The sequence below is a fragment of the Penicillium rubens genome (assembly GCF_028828025.1).
Source record: "Penicillium rubens strain IBT 27055 chromosome Unknown utg000002l_segment0_segment0, whole genome shotgun sequence".
NCBI lineage: Eukaryota > Fungi > Ascomycota > Eurotiomycetes > Eurotiales > Aspergillaceae > Penicillium > Penicillium rubens.
The window spans coordinates 8661769-8681896 of record NW_026890600.1 but is presented as its reverse complement, the minus strand read 5'-3'; the positions used below and the strand labels follow the sequence as shown (position 1 = coordinate 8681896).

Genomic DNA, 20128 nt, shown 5'->3' with positions numbered 1-20128 from the left:
GTCGATCAAGTTACGCCGGCGATAAGAGGCCACACACCATTCCATCGACTGGATGAAGTGGTTTATCATCGACGAGAGCAGGGTATGGCCCCCAAAGTTTGATTTCGTAACCAGTAATCCTAGCAGGGCGCATTATAGGTAGTGGCTTTGACGATCGTAAGACTTTGGATAATATATCTGGATCCATTAATGTCCCGTAGAAGAAGCAATATTTGTCTCGGATAGGGTCTTGAGGCCAGGAATCCTCGGCAGAGTTGTCAGATGAGGGCAACAACGACGGGCTTGGCGGGTCTGCTGAGGTATTGTCGCGAATGAACTTGCGGGCTGTAGGGGACGGCCGGGTGTTGCGCATTATGTCAATATAGATCTCGACGGGGAGAGGATTAAGGAAAGCAAATGATAGGGGAAAGAAGGAAATTGGTGGAGTGTTGCTATACATGTATACATATCCGTCTGCCTACCTAGGTACTCAAGGTAACTCGTAAGATTACGTCATGCCAGTACACTGCCCAGGTGCCCAGGTGTGTGCATATCCATATATTATCTATATAGTTACCTAGATAGGTATTATGTATAGTTATATATAATCCGTACTGCCAACAGTATTCCAGGAAGGGAAGTTTCAAGGAGTGGGTCCATGAAATCAGACCCACTTGTTAATCTATACTTGCTCGATCATTACCACTGGTTATATCCTAATCAACGGTGTTGTAAGAGAAGACAGTTGGGCGATGTATATATAGCCTAGCAAATAATCTGGTCCCCAATACGAGCAGGTTGTTGCTACAAGACAGGAAGGCCAACAGAATATCTTGACATGCGATCTAACTCTACAATGATCTTCTTATTCCCATTTCTTCATCAAAGTATTGCCCTCAATCTCCTCCGCAAAATTGACAAGATGAGTTGAGTGGCACCAAGGCTTAATGGATTCCTCCTTCCGAATAGTACGGGCGAAGAATTCACTCCAGAGCAGGCGGGGATGGGCCTTGACAACTTCTTCCCGAGTTGCCGGATGAACCATGTTCTCAAAATTCCTCACATGTGGATGAACGCTGGTATTGTCATAGGTCGTAGCTAACTGGATTAACTGACCAATGTAGGTGATGGTGCCGTCAACTCCCATATCCTCGTGGCGGATGATCGCTTCGGCGACGGCTTCGGCTTGATCGGAAGTTGCACCGAAGTCCTTCGAAACTTGCAACGCCTTGATACCACCATATATATCGAAAGACATCCGAGTCGCAGTCAGGTTCTCTTCAGCAGTGCCCAAATCGTGCAGCAAGGTAGTCAAGGCCCAAGTGCTGGGGCTAAGTTTGGCGAAGATGTCCGGAAAATGCAGCTTGGTGATTGCCATGCCTGGGTAGGAGTGAGTATAGTGCCTTGGTATATTTCAGTTTCCATTATAGTACACACCATAGTAGTAAACTCTCATTGAATGGCTAAGGGTCTCGTGATGAAGGACCCGTTTCACGTAGTCTAGTGTCTTCGCGACTGCAGAATCATCATATGGAAACGGGATCTGATCAAGCGAAAGTGGTTCAGGTTCATTGATCAAACGTTGTTCATTGAAGATAGCGCCAGCGTTAGCTGGTACGCTGGTCCAGCCATTAAGAGCGGTCTCGCCTTGACACATTTTTGCTTGAGGATGGAAAAAACCGAAGTGGATTGGAAGAGTACTGCAAGGTCTATCAATCTCTTATAGATGATTACCTGCGGACCAGAAACCCAAATCAGCCGAAATATAAGTCAAGCAACGTAATTTTAAGGGACAAGCGGGACAAGCCGGAATTCCCGGGAACATTTGAAGCCGAATGTCGTTGGACCTCCGAAATAGGAAGTTGCATTACGTGGGGCGATTAGAGGCAACCTTATCGTGTACATCCACTGGGCATGGATATGGACGGAGTGAATCAATGAAACACCCTTATGCACTCAACTCAAGTAAACATCCTAAATAGGATGCATGCAGGAGACACTGGTCTTGCGTATCTCTCTAAGTCATCATATTACCGATAAGGAATTGGATCACAAATGGAAATACAAAATAAGTAATACGAGAATGGTGTAGTGAGTAACTATAAAAGCATCTCATTTGCGTGATGAGACTAGTCTGTTGACTCTTTTTCTATACCGGGGTGAAACCATTGAAGTGACCATATTACAGCGATATCACGCCAATGGCATCTACAAAGTTCAACATTCCTCTGTATCCCACATGGGACGACCATGTTACCTATCTATTCAGTCGGCCGTTCTGGATAGTCGATTCAGACCCTGAGGCTGTTGGTCGACATTGGATTTCGCAAATGCACGACTATAGCCCTTCCGCTCCCAAGCATCTCCACTTGGACCTCTCTTCCCTGGAGTCTGTCAAATCCAATGTTGTGACCATTTACCAACACCTCCGCTCCCGCTCCATGCCAATCACCAAGAACCCAAATCACTTCTGGCCGGAAGAGGCTTTGGAGATAATGCGTCTATGGGCAAACCAAGGCTTTCGGAAATCCGGCGAAGATTCTCTTAAACGCCAGGAAGTGATCCCAGAAGCGAAGGATCCGAAGATGCAGCTGAGGATTAGGAAAGATATTCTTCTCTTGTCGGAAGAAGAGATTCAAGCCTATCGGGAGAAGTTGGACGATATCCTGAAAGTTCGATCATTAAACAGCCCATGGCAGGAGCTCGGGCTGCTTCGTATGTCTTCCTTGGAAGTTGAAGTTTTCTAGAAAGGTGCAGGTACTAACAAACTCCTCAGATGCCGAGTGGTGCCTCCACTACCAGGAAGCTTTTGTGTTTTGGCACCGCGCATACTTGAAATACGTGGAGGAACTGATTGATTTCCCTATCCCCTACTGGAATGGATTTGCTGCAGAATCAAGTGACCCCTCTTCTTCCAACGCTGGTATACCATCGATCTTTTTGGATGAATTCTACGTTCACTCCAGTGGTGAGACACGGAAGAATCCGTTGAAATATGCTTTCTCCTTGAATGGTACCAACAAGTCGGGCACATCTCCATATGTGGAGCGTTACCAGGAGCTGGTTGATGGTCGAAGCAACCCCAAGTGGAGTGAAAAAGTCGGCATGTTCGCTCTATACCATCGACAAATCGCGAATGCGTTGAGTCAGAAGGAATTCTCTCTCCAACAAGGGCATGGTTATCCATGGGGCAATATTCCTGATTTCTCCGAAAATCAACCAGATAGCCTGTATCCCACAAGTGCACGTCAGTATTTTGATGGGCTTTTTGAACAGGTTCATGATAATTATCATGGTTGGATCGGGCCCGATATGGTTGGTTGATTCATTTTCCCAGCGAAGATAGGACTGACCCTTAATAGGCTGATAACTCCTATACTGCCTTCGATCCTATATTCCTCAGTTATCATGCAAACATGGATCGCATTGCAGAAATCTACCTCCGCACTGGTCACGGACGCCGATTTTCGTCCAACTTCCCTCTTCGCCCTTTCGTGGATAACGCATCCGCTCTCGCATACGATGAGTCGAGGGAGTATCGGTATACCACCTTGGGGGACATGGCAAAGCCCACTCGGGCGATGCGGTACTTGTACGACCCGCCGAAATCACCGGATTTCTTCTTCATTTCTGAGGATCTTCGGAGCGCAGCCGTTTCAACTGGTGGGATGGCCGTATCCATGTCAGCAGAGAAACAAACGAACGGGCTAAAACCAGAAACTGAACTCCGGGTTTATCGGCCAGGGCATACACCTTATGTTGTTTTCTGCGGGATATCCTGCCTGCAAGAGACCTATGTAATTGACGTTTTCGTTTCCCAGGCTTGCGATCTTGAGCCTGTACCGAAAAACGGGGATTATGTTGGACGGGTGACAAGGCTTGGGATGGGTAAGGGAAGAGGCGAAAAGAGTGGAATTCGCAACCCCCAAAGATGTCAAAAGACACCTATAACGAGAATTTTGGATGCCACAGATTTTGCAGAAGATCTACACCAAAAGGGCATCATACAGATCGTCACTGAGCTCCATACAGGAAGGCGCGTCGATGAAAGTGAATGGAGAAAAATGCCCGGCTTCGAGGGTAAAATCATATGGCTTTCAAAGGGAGTGAACTAGGGTACGTTTTTGGTTGGAACTGCAGTTTAAAATAAAATAGTTTAAGCTTGAATTCATTAGGCTTGCCCTAACCTATACAGATTCCAACGTTGTAAAACTCCTACGTTCCCTAGCAATACATGTACCAAAAAGCTTCGGGCGCAGAGCAAAGGGTAAAAAGAGTGTACTTTGTAAAAAGCAGCAAATTATCTGGCTCATCATGCATCAGATGCTAGAGCTGTTATTTTATAGTGTCTCCCACGTGGTAGTTGTTCCCAGATGTTCCAAGGGTGGCTTCGTGAAAGACGCTGTTTGTCTCGTACCTACATGTAGGTAGGCCTAGCATCCTACTGCTATTTACTATATAGAAAGTTACGTATATAATGACAGTATAGGAACGTGTATTTCTGGCTGATATTAGCTATTTACACATTGCTGAAATAATTAAGGTGTAAATATATACATGCATGTATGTTAGATTGTGTGCACCTTTTGTATCTCATTACTACGCAAAAGATACCCAATCTTGAACGATTTGCTATCTTGCCATCTGGTGCACCACACCAGGTAATGGGTGTTCGCGGCTTGCCACGACTGTTTGGCGATGATCATACTCTACATTCTGATACCTTCGCACACGTGTCTAGCCATCTTTTGTGCTGTCCCAGCTTACCATCCACTGTTGCAGAGCGAAGGGGTCCTCTAGTCTCTGTGCAAAGAACGTCAGTTTCTGCTTTCAAAAAAAAGGGATGATTTCCCGTGGTAAGCATACAGTCCTACAAGGGCGTCATGTCGTGTTGTTCGGCAGTCCTTGTACGATTCACATAGATAATTGAGGTACGCCTGCAAGGTCTAAATTAAGAGATTAGAGCAGAAAACCAAGGAGCCAAGGCGAAGACCTTAAGATGATATCTACGTTTCAAGTCTCAAATGAGTCGAACCCGACGATCTGGCTTGGGCGACTTGTATATAAAGTCACGTGGGACGGGATAAGGTAATCCCGAGGCAACAATTTTCCCCGAACGAGCACGCCCCCGGATGTACTTTATTTATACATATAGACCATTTCTCCATTGTACAACCCAATGGCAGACTCCTCGAGCTCTGCTGCGCCCTCGGGCGCCGGCAAGCCCCAGGCAGCCTCGAAGCCGCCTAACCCAGCATTCAAAATGATGGGTACATTTCTGTTCCCCAGATTTTAACGGTCCAAAAATACTAATACTGCTGTGATCAACAGGCCTCCCTAATATGCGTTTCAAACTGCCCTCTCGCAATTGGATGATCTTCCTCACTATTACTGGATCATTCACTGGTGCTCTTATATACGATCGTCGGGAGAAGCGTCGCGTGCAACAAAAGTGGTCGGAGCTCGTGGCTCACATTTCGAAGGAATCTCTGCCAATCGACCAAATGCGCCGGAAAATGACGGTTTACCTGGCTGCGCCACCGGGAGATGGCCTGCGTGTGGCCCGGGATCACTTCAAGGAATATGTCAAGCCTATCCTAGTGGCCGCGGCCTTGGACTACACGGTGGTCGAAGGGCGACGTGAAGGCGACGTGAGAGCCACCACGGCGGAAAACATCCGCAAGCTGCGCCGAAAGGCCGGAGAGCCCAGCTCAGCCGCTGAAGAGGTCGGTGTGGATGCAGTCGTTGCCGCTACCCGCGCACACATCGGGGTCACTGACGAACCGGGCCCCAAGGGTGACCTGGTCATCGGCCGACACACATGGAAGGAGTATATCCGAGGCTTACACGAGGGCTGGCTCGGCCCCTTGGATGCACCACCTCCGCCTCCGGAGAAGTTGACCGCGGATACATCGAAGGACGTCAGTGCGGAAAAACCCGCTAGTCTCGCGAACCCCGAAATTGAGAGCATCGATTCGCCCGAGTTCTCTGAAGACAAAAAAGACGAGATCCCAGAGCCTAAGATCGAAGGACCTGAGAAGGAAGAAGAGAAGGAAGAGAAGCCTGCCAAGCCAGCCGGTCCTACTCCTGCATACATCAACCCCAACGAATATTCGTCCGCCATCCTCCCCCACACCATCCCCCAGACCTTCGACAGCTCCACCCCCGTCGAATTCCCCCATCTTCTTGGTTTCCTGAACACCCCGATCCGAGTCTACCGCTTCCTTACACAACGTTACCTTGCCGAGGACATCGGCCGCGAAGTTGCCGCACTTGTCCTTGCGAATAACGCACGGCCATACCACGAAGGCACTTCCAACATAGAGTCCGATCCCACAAGCCCCAGTGTTGACCCCACTCCTTCTCCCGACAGCTCCTTCACCGACCTCCCCGCTCGCAACTATGAGCAGCAGACCGTTATGGAGGCTGCTGAAAGCGAATGGCACAAGTCTGTGCACAAGCGCGAAGAAGACGAGAAGGAGCGCGAGTGGCTCGATGATATCGTGCTTGATCAGCGCATTGCCTCGCGTATGCAGCGTGCAATCCTTTCTCCGGAAGATGAAGCGCGTTCTCAACGCATCGCCGAGAAACAGGAATACATTCTTGGCGAGGAGCGGCCGGCTCCCGTGCCTTTCTGGAAGCGCATGTGGATCAATTACGGCTACGGTGAGAGTGATGAGGTCTTGAGACGTAAGCCCATCTTGGGTAACATCGACGGGGAAGACGGACAGTGAAGTGATCTTCGGACATATTCTGTCTGATCTTCACTATTTGAAATTTTGTTATATACTACAACGGTTACGGGATGGATTCTTCCCTGGCACTCAGCACGGCATGTGTTGGTCTTTTTGTTAGCATATTGTGACTCCCTCCTCGGCTTGTATATTAAAGGCGTTTTATGTCCCATTTTAGAAATGTACATTGATGGAAATACTTTTTTTGAATTTTGGAGTAGATTGTTCTACGGTTAGCCCGTGATTGGCAATAGATACTGGTACATTGGATTCTCCCAGCACCTGTATACTCACCACTTGGCATCGGTCAATACCAGAGTATATTTGCTCATCCCGTGTCTTTCTCTATGTTTTTAACCTTCTTTTGTTGTCCCAACCTTGCAACTGCAAGCTTATATCGCTAGGCAGCCACGCAACTCATGATCGAAGCGGGAATGGGGTGGGAGTTTACACGGTCCTCCATTCGCATCGAATCAGTTTAGCTCAAAGACCGATGACTCCGGCCACTTCTTGCCCGCCTTCTCGGCGTAAGCAGTCTTATCACTGCCCCACTTGTTCAGAATATCCAAAGCAGCGGTGGCCTCATCGATAGTGATATCGGAGGAATCGAGGGTAGCAAGCAGGTCCTGCTCGCACTGCGGCTTACATTCAGGGTTGAGGAATTGACGGCCAGACAGGCCGGCCTGCACGTGTGCGACACTGCCCTTGTTAGTCGAGAGGTAAGACTCATTCCACTCTTCGAGATTCTGGGTCTTGGGAAGCAGCTTGTCAAATTCGGCATTGACAACCTCAGCGATCTTCTCGGGAAGAGGCTCGGCGAGGCTATCGAGAGACTTGCGGAAGCGAAGCAATTGAAGGTGGAGAGTGGGGTTGGAGGAATCGATAGAATGGGCAGCAACAAGGCACTTGACGGCAAGGAGGTGCTTGTCTGTAATCGTGTTAGCCTTAAGGTCCCGTCTTAAGATTCCAGCAAATTAACTCACTCTGTCTGGAGTAAACCTCAAACCCGAGGCACTGGGCTTCGATGTTCTGAGGGCTGGAACGAAGCAAGGGCGCCAAGAACTTCATGGCATCCTTCAGGGGATCCTGAGTCTGGACCAGGGTGTTGCCCAGAGGATCAGAATCTTCCTTCTTAGTCTCTCCGTCGGCACCCTTAGCATTAGCGGCAGCTGCCTTCCTTGCTGCACGCTTGTCGGACTCGACCTTTTCCAAACGCTGCTGTTCCTTCTTGGCCTTCTTGAGGGCCTTCTTCCTCTGGTTCTCATCGGTAGAATCGAGTCCATTAATTCCGCTGGGCATCGGTCCGTGCACGAGATCCGGCTGGTCATGGAGAAGCAGGTGGGCCTTGACGGCACCGATAGCCATTCTCGTATAGAAGGGATGCTCGCGCAGGCGATCTTCCCAGCGCACCATGTCCACGTAGGCCCTGATCATTCCCTTGCGGAGAGAGAACCCGTGGAAGTCGAATTGATCCTCCTGCCAGGTATCAAAGATGTTGTTAACCGAGTGGAAGCGCTTCAGGGCAAGGCCAAGCTTCTTCTGTCGGAGGAACGCCTCGGCGTCCTCCGTCAAGAACCAGGTGCACTGCATCTCGTGGAGATCACCCAATGTTCCACCGACAGTCTCGTTGCGAGTGAACTTGCTCATGAGTTCCAGAGCCTTCTCATTATCGTTGTTCCGGAGCACGTATTTGGCCGCTTTGGTGTTGATATGGCGATCCTTTTCATCAAGAAGTCGAGCCTTCTCCATCTCTTCTGCTGCCTTCCCTGGGTTTCCGTAATGCTTCCAGATCCGCGCCTTGGTCATCTGATATTCCACAGCCTTTGGTGACAACTCAATAGCCTTCTCAACATTCTCCATGGCCTTGGGGAGGTTGCGGCTGAGGTGATAGCTGTAGTGTTGAGCCAGGAAGTAGTATGTGCATGACAGGAACTCGTTGTTGTCCCCGTTCGACTCCGCTGAGCCGTTTGTTGCCTTTCCAGAGAGATATCCCTCCACCAATTCTTGTACCACGTCACGCTTGGTCGGGTTGACATAAAGCTGCTTGATGTTTACGAATAATGAAGGAACACCCTTCTTCAGCATGCGCTGCAAATAGGCGTCAGCGGTCTGCTTGAATTCATCTCCTTCCAGGAAATCGAGAGGAATGCGACGAGCAGCATCACAGCGGGGGTTTTTCTCCACCCACTCATCGTATAGAGCCTTCAATGCCTTGTGGTCGCTTTCAGGAATAGCCTTTGCCTTGATCAAGCCATTGTAGTAAATCGAGTTGTCTGGGTTGCGCTCCAGGAGAGCTGTATATGCGGCCTCCGCCTCGGCCTTGCGGTCCAGTCGCAGAAGATAATCGGCCTTCATCTCCATGACTGCGAGCACATCAGTGCATCGGTATCCAACAGCCTCGAGGTGCTCTAGAGCTCTTTCCACGTTTCCGGTCTCCGCAATAATCGTGTTCTTGTACAAGGTGGCCTCCGAGTTCTCCATATCGGCGACATGTGGTGTGGCACCCTTCAATGTGTCCTCGTAGGTAGTCAGAACCTTCTCGGCCTCTGCCAGATCCCCGGCCAAGTGATGGGCGATCGCGAGCGCGGTCCAGTTCTGGCGGAAGCCCGGACGAGTTTGCAGCATCGCGCTGCGGCTCCGAATGTATCCCTGGTAGTCTCGCATCTGCATCTGGAGCAGTGCCAAATCACGCTGGATAGGTTGCGATTCAGGCTCGAGGCGGAGGGCAAATCGGTATGCTTTGATGGCCTCCTCGTAGTTCTTCTCCTGGCGCAATAGCAACCCATAGACGTGCCAGGTGATATGCGACTTCATATCATTCTGGAGAGCCGTCTTGGCGAGCGCAAAGGCTTCCTCCAATTGCCCTATCTGGCTCATATTCAGAGCCTTCATAGCTTGCGTGTCACCATGTTTGGGGTTTTTGCGAAGAACCTGGTCTGCTGTCTTGATGCCTGTGAAGTAAAATGTGGTTAGACAGGCGAAGGTAGTTTAAGGACACTTCAGAGGCCAACCTTTTTTATACTGTTTCATCTCAAAGTGGTGAACCACTTGACGAAACAAGGAATGGTCCTTGGAGCTCAATGTTTCCGGCATTGTGGGCGATGCTGACGTCGAGGGACCTGACTTGTGCGAGTGAGGAATCGATGTGTGCGGGGGACGACTTCTCCGAGTCCGATCTTGGCAGAGCTAATGGGCCGATAAGAGATAACTGCACCAACTTCTTCAGGACCAACCTTGGAAGTAATGAAGCAGGTGGATTAAATCCCTGTTTTAGATCAGGCTGAGATGCATAAAATCATCGACAAATACATACTTGTGGTATAGTGCGCAAAGTCTATATCTCGTGATGCACACGTGGTTTGTTGTGTACATGCTGCAACTCTTGAGTGACTCTTGAGTGACTCTTGGGTGACTTGAAGAGGACAGCAAAAAAGGTCATGCACACATTCTTTATACGTTGAACCAGAAATGATTGCTCAGTTGCTCTTGAAATCTTGAAACCGACCATACTCTATGGCTCGAGCCACTTCTCTTAGGTAGTACTTCCGGACTATATCACACCATTCTCCCCCTTTCCATACAAGAGCAGAAACCCAATGTATCCTATTACAAGTGAAGTGAGGGTTACTAACAGATATCATGCCAGGAATGTGCAAATATGTACTATTTGGGGTGGGGTCTCCCCGAGTCTAAAGAGTTGAGTTATATAGCGATGCTAGTGTACAGTGGCAAGTTATTTCTGATGCGAATGGCGCCAGCTATCGAGTGCTTGTTCCCAGGTAGAAGAGACAGGGCATTTTTCTGACACCATCCCCCATGTTCGGGCCCGAACGATCTCTTCAATAGTGCGCTCATTGCGAATTAAGTTGGCCAATGACTCAGTCCGTGCTTCACGTGGAAAGAAGCGAGCAGAGTACGGGTCCAGACGCTCATCTACTTCTCGTTCCCGATCTCGAGCGGATTCTGTTTGTCGAAGAATCAAATCGGGATCATCGGGATCCGGGCTCGTAGCCACACCAGCGCAGTAAGTGAGAACGTCTGATCTCGTTTGCCATGATGGGAATAACACATTATCCTTGAAGGTCTGGCAGGCGGCGGACTTGATCCGAGAGCTAGATTCGGTCTGTCGCACCGCTGTTGATGACGGATCGAATCCTTCCTGGGCTGGTGTAATCAACGCGTTCAAGTTCTGTGTAATCGAGTCATCGATGGTTGATCTTGAAATTCGGAGAAAATCTGAACGGAAAATAGGGAAGTCAATATAAGCTGGTATCAAGTTGGCACATCTCAAACGAACCTCTGAGTAGTCTCTCGTCGAAACAGAACCGAGGCGTCAGCGCCGGAGCAGCTGTTGATGAGGCCTGTGACATCCTCCTACGAATTTCCTCCCCAGCTTCACGATTCGGTTTGATCCAGAACCACTCCAGTTTGTTGAGGAAGCGAGTATTGTTATTCTGTTATTTGATGGAGGTAGGTCGTCTGATGGCGTATAGCGTGGCGTTGACAACTGTGACGGGATAAGTATATTCCACTGAGACCCAGTATAGTATGCTATGACCACAAGTAACGAACAGACTCTTCCAGGGTTGTCGGTGATATTTGAACAGCCAAGCAAGTTCTCCGTCGACCATCGTCGTCATGCCGTAATCAGCCTTAAGCTCCGGTCCGTTTTGGGACTAGCTCGTTCCGTTATATGCACGTGACAGCGCGTACTCGTGTCCAGGGGCGTCGCGTCCCTGCTTATCCCAAATGTTCGTTCGCAGAAAAAGCACTTGTAAATGCCCTTGAATTGCATCTTATTATCGTTGATACTTGAAATACCATATCAACATGCCTGAGCTAGCAGAGATCCACCGCATTGTGCATTTCATTCGTGAGCACTTGGTTGGGAAAACCCTGTCCAAAGTACAAGCACAACATGATGATATTATATTTGGCAAAGTCGGCACCAGTGGTGCCGAATTCCAAAAGGCAATGCAAGGCAAAAAGATAGTGGGAGCAGGTCAACAAGGGAAATATTTCTGGATGACAATGTCTTCACCACCACACGCTGTGATGCACTTTGGGATGGCTGGTTGGTTGAAGATCAAGGATGCCGACACATACTACTATCGATCCGACAAGCCTGCAGATCAGGAGTGGCCCCCTAAATATTGGAAGTTTCTGCTGGAGACAAATGATGAGTCGAAAACAGAGGCAGCATTTGTGGATGCCCGCAGACTGGGTCGCATTAGGCTGGTGGATTGCCCCGCTGATGAGATCCGAGATCATACTCCGCTCAAGGAGAATGGGCCTGATCCAGTCACCGATAAAGACACCGTGGATGAAGCATGGCTGACAGAGAAGCTGGGAAAGAAGAAAGTACCCATCAAGGCTCTTCTGCTCGACCAGGCGAATATCAGTGGAATAGGAAACTGGATGGGGTAGGTCTTCCAGTCGATCAAAGCCGTCGGATTTACGGAAGCTGATTATTTCCAGAGATGAGATCCTCTATCATGCCAAGATACACCCAGAACAATACAGCAACACTTTGAATGCTGATCAGATCAAGGATCTACACTCTGCCATTCATTATGTCTGCTCCACATCTATTGGTGTCTTGGCAGACTCAGAGAAGTTTCCTGAGCACTGGCTTTTCAAGCATCGCTGGGGCAAGGGGAAGAAGAACCAGCCCGCCGTCCTACCCAATGGGGATAAGATCACTTTCCTTACCGTTGGAGGTCGAACAAGTGCCGTTGTTCCAGCTGTCCAGAAGAAGACTGGTCCTGTTGCCAAAGATATTGACGGAGACGTTACAAAATCCACACCAGCTAATTCGAAACGGAAACGTGTGGCCCTGAAGGAAGAGAGCGACTCCGAAGAGGGAGAAGCGACACAGACTCCGAAGCGAGGAGCCCCAAAACTAAAGAATCCCATTGTAAAGAGTGAGTACTTTGAAGAGGAGAAGGCGAAGCCCGCCGTTGTTGGCAGAAGACGGTCTACCCGTACATCTAAGTGAGGTGTATATGAAACTCAAAAGTACTAGCCACCACATCTGAATGTAAAATGATGTACGTTTAATCGCGAGTTCTCACCAGTCTCCTGGAATGACGTAAACTTGAATCAAGTACAAGGCCACAGCATATCGCAGACTACTCGCCCCTACATAGGATTTATACAGTATCTATCCTTAGTAACTTACAACGTATGAATATAGACAGCTGGTTACTATAAAGACAATATAAAGGAAGCAACATCTGAATAAAGCTATATAAGTCAAAAAGCAGTCATTGGCCTTTACCCTTATACTCGCGTTAGCCCTATGTTGGCACTTGTTTCACTAGCAGGTCGACCCTATCCGAAAGAGATCTTAAGATATCCTCAATCTCATCCTCCACGCGATACTAATACCCCAACCCCTTATAGGCCTTTTAAGTTACGTCCATTCTAGAACCGGCCGAAAGGACATAAGACATATTTCTACCAATTTCTATAGAAATATTTAGGTCTTTAGAGCCGTAGCCAATAAAAGCAGGGGTCTAGGGATGATAGAAGCTTGATTATGATGGCGAATCGCCTGTAACGATTATTAGAAGACCAAGGATATCGCGAACATAATTAATAGCGTGCTCAAGTAACAAGTCTTCTTCCTCGTCGTTAGTAAAGGGATCAAAATCGTCATATAAAGGACTACTTCTTTGAGTAGATCATCATCTAGATTAGGTTCGGAGAAGATGTCTATGTCAGCATCTGACTCTGTATCCTATTAGACTATTACTCTCCATCATCCAGGTCTGAGTCTAAATCTGAGTCTAAGCTACTATCAGGTTGAGTTTGCTAGTCGTCTCTAGACGAAGTAATCTCGCGCAGTTAAAGGGCAGCCATCCACTCATCCCAAAAAATGCTCCGATCATGCTTATTTCACTGGCATCGGGCCAGTCACCTAGCAGAGTGAAGAAACCCGTAGCACAACCTTGACTTACCCCATATAGGATGACCTTTTGATAGCTGCCCGTGTCTAAGATACGAACCTCTTCGCTTTAAGTCACGAATAAATTCAGCACTCTCACAGAATCCTTCGACTTGTAAGTCTGTTCTATCTCCGGGGTCCTTAAGTGAGTAGTTGTCAAACCACTGGTTGATAGGCATCTTTTTGAACCTCGTTGCCCGTCTCTTACTTGCAGTCGGAAAGACGACTTCATTATGGGGAGTCGATCTTGCAGGTTCGCAGCAGCAAGAATTACATGACCGAACGTTCAGCATTGATGCCTCTCTCATGCAGCGGAAATAATAGTGTGCGTATATTCTTCACCCAGCGGTGGGATGACTAGAGGGACAGGGTATGCATTTGACATTTTAGTGGAAAGGGGGAGCGAGAGAGTGGAGTTAAAGGGAAGGACAATTTTTGATAGTTATCTCTGAATGAATGCCAAGGACCAGATTTAAGAACTCTTTGTTAATTTGTTAGTTTGGTGTTATGGATAGCCATGTCATGCAGGGTCGTCGAATAGGAAAGACACAGACAATAAGCTTATAGACCAACCTATCTATCACTCACTTCAATCCCACAGACAATGGGCTTTATAGTTCTATTTCTCGCTCATAAAGAGTATTTGTCTGTCATTGTATGCGAGTGAATAGGATCAACCAAGGGACAGATATATAATGGTAGAAGGCCCCGGCCGTTAATATATCGGTCAAGTCCCATTCGATCCTAAGCAACAATCCCACTCCCGGAAAAGGGAAAGACTCGAATATTGTTGAGCAGGACTACTAATTCTTCAGGCATGGCTGACTCATGGGACGTCTATGTGGCATTCTGTCAACGTAGAGGTAGTGATCCTTTGCATTGGATGCTTCTGCTTGCTAACCCCGGGTCGCTGCATTGTACTTGGTACCATGTTGTCGGAGGTCCCACGAAGGATCGGGACTACGAGCGCAAGATCCAGGCCGGGAAGCGAATGGACAGTTTTGGTATCTCTAGGAAGCAATACATCGGCTCTATTGCTGCAAGCGAGATCAACAAGGTCAAGTCAGCAGTAGTAGCAGTCCCTGTGCAAGACTGTCAGCGCTGGATTGTAGAAGTGCTTGCCGTGCTTGAGCGCAAGCGCCTGGTCCCCTCTGGCACTAGTGTTCATTATTATAATCAGATGGAGCTTTCTCGTCTTGGGAAATTGGAAGATGGCTGGGTCTTGCTCTCTGGATCCTCTGATGATAGCGACTAGATGCACGAAACAGATATATGAAATCTCGAAGGTATGTTGCATATTCTCTTTGCCCTTGCTAACTATTCTTTCTTTTTTATAGACATGTCAGTCTATTTCCTATTTTTTATTTGTATTGTGTTTGTGTCTCTCTTTCCCATCTCTACGCATTTGTGCCTTTATTCTCACTCTTGATCAAGATTTTGTTTGGATTCTATAGCTCTACGTTTGTTGGCAATGCAATTTCACTGTCGGGTCAGTCTCAAGTAATTCATATAAATGTAGACATAAATTCTCATCAACCAGCGCCGTCACATGTTTTGGATAGCGCGGGTGGGCGAGGACAAGTAAGTGGGGCCCCTGTCTACGCTCGGGCATAGTAACAGTGTCCTGGTGAATTCATGCAAAGGTGCTGGCTCACGGTCCCGATTGGTACGATTGTTTAGGAAAGCATCAGCGAGAATGAGGGGGGAGAAGAATGGATTATTGTTGTCGTAAAGGTGAAGGAAGAATGGTGGTTAGGTTAAAGCTACGTGAAAGTAATGGCCGACTGAAATACAAGAACGCCTTGAACATGTCGACCTGACGTATCACAGCAATGAACCAGAAGACGCCCGTGTATTGTCGAAGGAACTACATGTACGAAAGCCAGCATTGCACATATAGCTATGTATTTACACTCTAGGGATATTGATTCAAAGCAAAGTTCCTTGTATAGATTGCGCCTGCCTGAAAAGTCCCAAGACGTCTCCCAAGTAGGAGAAGCCAACAAAGAGAAATGAAATTGTACATTGCAAGATTCATGCTATGTGCAAACCATCCAATGTCTCTGAGAAAACTTGGAGATTGTTCACAGCAGGTGAGTCCTTAATCACAAAATAAATCATCTCAAACCACCCCTTGAACTCGGGATTCATGAGGACCTCGTACCAACAGTCGGCTACCTCCTGAGCGGGATGGAGAAAGGCCCCACAACCAATGGCACCAAGGATCAAGCGGCGGTGATTGTTGTGTGCTGCCGTGCGTAGAATCAATTGCATTTTGGCTATCATGAGATATTTCTGTGCCTTGTCCTTGTACGTGAGTCTGTCGGCTTCTTTCACTACTCCAGGCTTGCTCCGCGCTGCCATGCTGATAACGCTAACAGTGGGGTTCTGGTGTAGCTTGTCGTCCACTGACATCAAGTTGTACCCGCTGTCAACGCTGTTTCGGAAAACGATCACATTGGGTGAATAGAGGCATTCCAAATCGCCCATCGGGTAGAACCGGTTATGGAGAGTATCGATGAGAGTGCTTCGGTAGCAAAGTTGTTCCTCTTGGGCCTGAGCACCTCCGAGCCAGCCCCCACCGGGCGTATAAGCATTGGCAAAGTTGAGAACACACACTGGCATGTTATCGTTCTTGCTGCCAGCATCTCTCATCTGGAGGGCCCAGTCATATGTGTCTCCTTCCACGACCCTAACCACAGTGGACAAGTTTGGAAACTCCACGGAGTTAGAGTTCAGGGCAGGAGCGGTCCATTTGCTCGCGATATAACCAAATCGAGTCCCCTCCAATTCTGTTCTGGCCAAGATCTCCACCGTGGCTTTCATTGTTGTTTCGATAACATGTCCCATTGTACCCGCAATGCGTCGTTTCTTAGCCATACCAGGGTCCGTTGGCTCATCATCAAGACCAGTTGTTTGTGTGGAGCCGGACATGAATGTCTCATAGATGGTACTCATCACGTCGGTGATGCCGCTACTGCTGTGATTAGTTACAGTTTTGGCAGGTGATTGGTTCGCATACTGCGAACCTATTGAATTCCCGGACTTTGCTGACCCGGATTCACTGGGCTGGCCAGACAATTTCCTTTTTTGCATGGCGTTTTCTGTATTGAAGGTGATATATATGCGAAAGAAACAGTAGAGAAGTTGCTAATTTCATGAAGACGAGGGTTCTGAGGGCTCTTTATGGCCCATGTTCACTCACCAATTGGCTAGATGTAAGCCAGTATATTCCTTACATGGTACCTATTGAAAGAATAAGAGAACACAAAGACTTGAGACTCGACAGTGGGAAGTAGAAGTTGAAAGAAACATCCGATGGGTCACGTGCATACTTCAAATCCGACCAATCAGGGCAGGTGCATCCCGCATAAGGCGGTGAGCTTATCTCCGATCTCGCCACCATGACAAAGCGAGCAACCCCGTTGGCTTGTCGCCATCTCGCAGAACTATTTTAATTTAAAGGTTGCGATGTCTTTATTCTGATTATTCCCTGCAATAAAATTACAAAATTTAGGCCGTTTCTTTCTCTTTATTCAGGGCCGCCCGAAGCAGCACTCCGCCACAATGAGCGCGATCCTGTCAGCAGACGATCTAAATGATTTCATTTCGCCCGGGGTCGCGTGTATCAAACCAGTTGAAACCCTCCCGCCCAAAGATACAAAGAATCAAGAAGTATGTCCGCTCATTGATCCCTTGGGACCGTGTGATATTAGAGTTTCTTTTACTGACTTCCTAATTATAGGATGCTTATGAAGTAACGACAGAAGACAAAGTCCAGCCTGAGGATCTACCCCCCGCACAGATTTCTTTGACAGACTGCCTCGCTTGCTCTGGCTGCGTTACATCCGCCGAGGCAGTGTTGATATCGCTCCAGTCTCACGCCGAGGTTCTCAACACGCTTGATGCGCATCCGGAGATTCCCTTGACGCATGAGCCGCATGGCGTGGGAGTCAATAATACCGAAGACTCTAAAGAGGGCAAGATCTTCGTGGCCAGTGTCAGCCCACAAGTCAGGGCAAGTCTGGCAACAACTTATGGAATTTCGGAGAAAGAAGCGGGATATATGATCGACCAGTTACTTAGTGGCCCGCAGGGTTTGCGAGGTGGGGGTAAGCACGGCAATGGATTTACATGGGTTGTCGACACCAATGCTATGCGAGAGGCTGTACTGGTACTCACTGCAGATGAGGTTTCGGATTCGCTCAACTCGGGGGAGTCGTCAGCAATGAGCCAGTCAGATGACTCTCTTCCCAAACGACCTATCTTATCCTCAGCTTGTCCCGGATGGATCTGTTACGCTGAGAAGACTCACCCGTTTATCCTTCCTCACCTTTCTCGACTCAAGTCCCCGCAGGCTCTGTCGGGGACCTTCCTCAAGACCGTTTTGAGCAAGTCTCTCGGTGTCCATCCTTCTCGGATTTGGCATTTGGCAGTCATGCCCTGCTTTGACAAGAAGCTAGAAGCTAGTCGAGAAGAACTCACGGATATGTCATGGCGACAGGGAGATTCCTCGGGCTCTGAGTCACAGCCTGTTCGCGACGTAGACTGTGTTATCACTGCTCGTGAGCTTCTGTCTCTGGCTTCGTCTCGAGGGTCCTCGCTGCGAGACCTGCCTTTGCAACCTCTGCATTCGTCTTTCAACCCGCCCTTCCCTGAAAAAACACTCGATTCTTTTCTTTCCTTGAAGCGCTCTCGCGCGGAACAATCCCTAGCTACGGGTACTTCTGGAGGCTACCTACACCATGTTCTCATGACTTTCCAAGCTCGCAATCCAGGCAGCGAACTTGTGGTCAACCGCGGACGCAATGTTGATGTCGTCGAGTACGTGCTCATGTCTCCAGAAGGCCAACCCATTCTGAAGGCAGCTCGCTATTACGGTTTCCGAAATATCCAAAACCTTGTTCGGAAACTCAAGCCCGCGCGTGTATCGAGGCTTCCCGGTGCAAAACCAGCCGTCAGGCCCGCCGCAGGCCGCCGCCAGCCTATGTCTCGTAACGCCGTGTCCACAGGCAGCTCAGGATCAGATTACGCCTACGTGGAGGTCATGGCCTGCCCTGGTGGATGCACGAATGGCGGTGGCCAGATCCGAGTCGAGGACGCCAGAGAAACCCTTGGTCCTTCCCAAGGAGAATCACTGGACGCATCTATGAAGCCATCACCACATGAGCAGCGCGCGTGGCTAGCTCGTGTCGATGAGGCTTATTTCTCCATGGATTCTGAGTCTGAGTCTGAACTGGAGACCCAGTCTCAGCTGTTGTCACTGGCTGACAAGGAGGCTAAAATCCACGAACGCTTGCGGTCCTGGTCAGAATACATGAACATACCTCTCTCTAAGCTCGTCTATACTACCTATCGCAAGGTAGAAAGTGATGTTGGCAAGGATCAAACGCCTGCTAATGATACGAGTCGGGTTGTGGAGCTTGCGGGGAAGATTGGTGGTGGTTGGTAACTTTTGTCTGCTTCATTTCGCTACTGGAAGATCCACCCTTGCTGTGGACTTCTTCGTGGGCTCTTTGTTTGATTTGCATGGCGCCGGGATCTGATATTTCTTGCATGTCTGGGGGGATATACCATTTTTTCATTTTTCAAGTCACGGTCGATGATGCATGAGGTGCTGAATTGTTCTAAGGTTATGACACGATAGATACATACAAAAAGGTGTAAATAGATTCAGATATGATCAATGACATTAATGAAGCTATCAAAACATTTATCCAAGCCCTCTTCAATAATTTTCGCACCAAGAGGACCTTCTATAACTTCCAACTTTTTGGTCAGATCGGGCTGGATGTGATGACTAATCTGTCAAATGCATGACTAAGCACCTAAAATCCCGCGCTCTAGAAAGAAAAAGAATCCAGTATCTCAGCCTCGAGCCTAGTTCCACCTCACAACTCTCGATCTCCCATCGGACACGGTCAAGCGTTGCGCAAAATAACCACGTTATCACTGTACTACTCTCAACCCCAACAATGTCTCGCGAAACCTACCAGGTCCCCTCGATGGGCACCCAGAACAACTTCGACCAAGCCGGTGGTTTCGGCAATGCCATGGCCATCGACAGTCCCTCAGTCACTTACCTGTGCGGCGAGTGCTCTGCCCGTGTTCCCCTGAAGCGCGGCGACCAGATCCGCTGCAAGGACTGCGGTCACCGTGTGCTGTACAAGGAGCGGACCAAGCGGTAAGATTTTCTTCCTGGGAGATTAGCATGCATATGCGCGAGGCATGGCTGACATTGTTTCTTGCTTCTCAATAGTATGGTCCAGTTCCAGGCTCGGTAGACGTCTCATACACAAAAATAAATCAGATGTTGGAGGTTGCGATGGCTCAGGTGTAATCGGCCTGAGATCCTGTGGTTTTGAAGTCTTTCCATTTTGACGAATTATGCATACAATGGCGCTTTGGGTTGAATTGCACAAACAAGTTGTTTCTATGATCTCGGTTTACATGAACAAGCACATGT

At 48.5% G+C, this 20128-nt stretch overlaps 11 protein-coding genes across 11 annotated transcripts; 6 read left to right on the top strand and 5 right to left on the bottom strand.

Annotated features, from left to right (window-relative positions):
* Positions 1-10: 10 nt before the first annotated feature.
* On the bottom strand, positions 11-352 carry N7525_005719 (gamma-glutamylcyclotransferase family protein; the record flags this gene model as incomplete). The annotated part of the gene is made up of 1 exon (XM_061213491.1): positions 11-352. The coding sequence occupies one exon, from the start codon at positions 350-352 to the stop codon at positions 11-13; it is 342 nt and encodes a 113-aa protein (XP_061070512.1).
* Positions 353-844: 492 nt separating this feature from the next.
* On the bottom strand, positions 845-1636 carry N7525_005718 (uncharacterized protein; the record flags this gene model as incomplete). Its single annotated transcript, XM_002564492.1, has 2 exons — positions 845-1359; positions 1417-1636. 2 exons carry the CDS (start codon positions 1634-1636, stop codon positions 845-847), a joined length of 735 nt encoding a protein of 244 aa, XP_002564538.1.
* A 544-nt stretch (positions 1637-2180) lies between these two features.
* On the top strand, positions 2181-4094 carry N7525_005717 (uncharacterized protein; the record flags this gene model as incomplete). Its single annotated transcript, XM_061213490.1, has 3 exons — positions 2181-2694; positions 2756-3294; positions 3342-4094. The coding sequence occupies 3 exons, from the start codon at positions 2181-2183 to the stop codon at positions 4092-4094; spliced, it is 1806 nt and encodes a 601-aa protein (XP_061070511.1).
* Positions 4095-5158: 1064 nt separating this feature from the next.
* N7525_005716 (Tim22-complex subunit TIM54) lies at positions 5159-6713 on the top strand (the record flags this gene model as incomplete). The annotated part of the gene is made up of 2 exons (XM_061213489.1): positions 5159-5249; positions 5311-6713. The coding sequence occupies 2 exons, from the start codon at positions 5159-5161 to the stop codon at positions 6711-6713; spliced, it is 1494 nt and encodes a 497-aa protein (XP_061070510.1).
* A 473-nt stretch (positions 6714-7186) lies between these two features.
* Positions 7187-9806, bottom strand: N7525_005715 (peptide alpha-N-acetyltransferase complex A subunit NAT1; the record flags this gene model as incomplete). The annotated part of the gene is made up of 3 exons (XM_002564495.1): positions 7187-7641; positions 7697-9664; positions 9725-9806. The coding sequence occupies 3 exons, from the start codon at positions 9804-9806 to the stop codon at positions 7187-7189; spliced, it is 2505 nt and encodes an 834-aa protein (XP_002564541.1).
* Positions 9807-10446: 640 nt separating this feature from the next.
* N7525_005714 (MIX23 family protein) lies at positions 10447-11083 on the bottom strand (the record flags this gene model as incomplete). Its single annotated transcript, XM_002564496.1, has 2 exons — positions 10447-10949; positions 11011-11083. The coding sequence occupies 2 exons, from the start codon at positions 11081-11083 to the stop codon at positions 10447-10449; spliced, it is 576 nt and encodes a 191-aa protein (XP_002564542.1).
* Positions 11084-11543: 460 nt separating this feature from the next.
* On the top strand, positions 11544-12711 carry N7525_005713 (putative formamidopyrimidine-DNA glycosylase; the record flags this gene model as incomplete). Its single annotated transcript, XM_002564497.2, has 2 exons — positions 11544-12136; positions 12192-12711. 2 exons carry the CDS (start codon positions 11544-11546, stop codon positions 12709-12711), a joined length of 1113 nt encoding a protein of 370 aa, XP_002564543.2.
* A 1768-nt stretch (positions 12712-14479) lies between these two features.
* Positions 14480-14917, top strand: N7525_005712 (uncharacterized protein; the record flags this gene model as incomplete). Its single annotated transcript, XM_002564498.1, has 1 exon — positions 14480-14917. The coding sequence occupies one exon, from the start codon at positions 14480-14482 to the stop codon at positions 14915-14917; it is 438 nt and encodes a 145-aa protein (XP_002564544.1).
* Positions 14918-15696: 779 nt separating this feature from the next.
* Positions 15697-16758, bottom strand: N7525_005711 (uncharacterized protein; the record flags this gene model as incomplete). The annotated part of the gene is made up of 2 exons (XM_061213488.1): positions 15697-16636; positions 16685-16758. 2 exons carry the CDS (start codon positions 16756-16758, stop codon positions 15697-15699), a joined length of 1014 nt encoding a protein of 337 aa, XP_061070509.1.
* A 471-nt stretch (positions 16759-17229) lies between these two features.
* Positions 17230-19114, top strand: nar1 (iron-sulfur cluster assembly protein NAR1; the record flags this gene model as incomplete). The annotated part of the gene is made up of 2 exons (XM_002564500.1): positions 17230-17337; positions 17408-19114. The coding sequence occupies 2 exons, from the start codon at positions 17230-17232 to the stop codon at positions 19112-19114; spliced, it is 1815 nt and encodes a 604-aa protein (XP_002564546.1).
* Positions 19115-19478: 364 nt separating this feature from the next.
* N7525_005709 (Rpo12/RPC10 RNA polymerase subunit family protein) lies at positions 19479-19946 on the top strand (the record flags this gene model as incomplete). Its single annotated transcript, XM_002564501.2, has 2 exons — positions 19479-19846; positions 19922-19946. The coding sequence occupies 2 exons, from the start codon at positions 19479-19481 to the stop codon at positions 19944-19946; spliced, it is 393 nt and encodes a 130-aa protein (XP_002564547.2).
* Between the last annotated feature and the right edge of the window lie 182 nt (positions 19947-20128).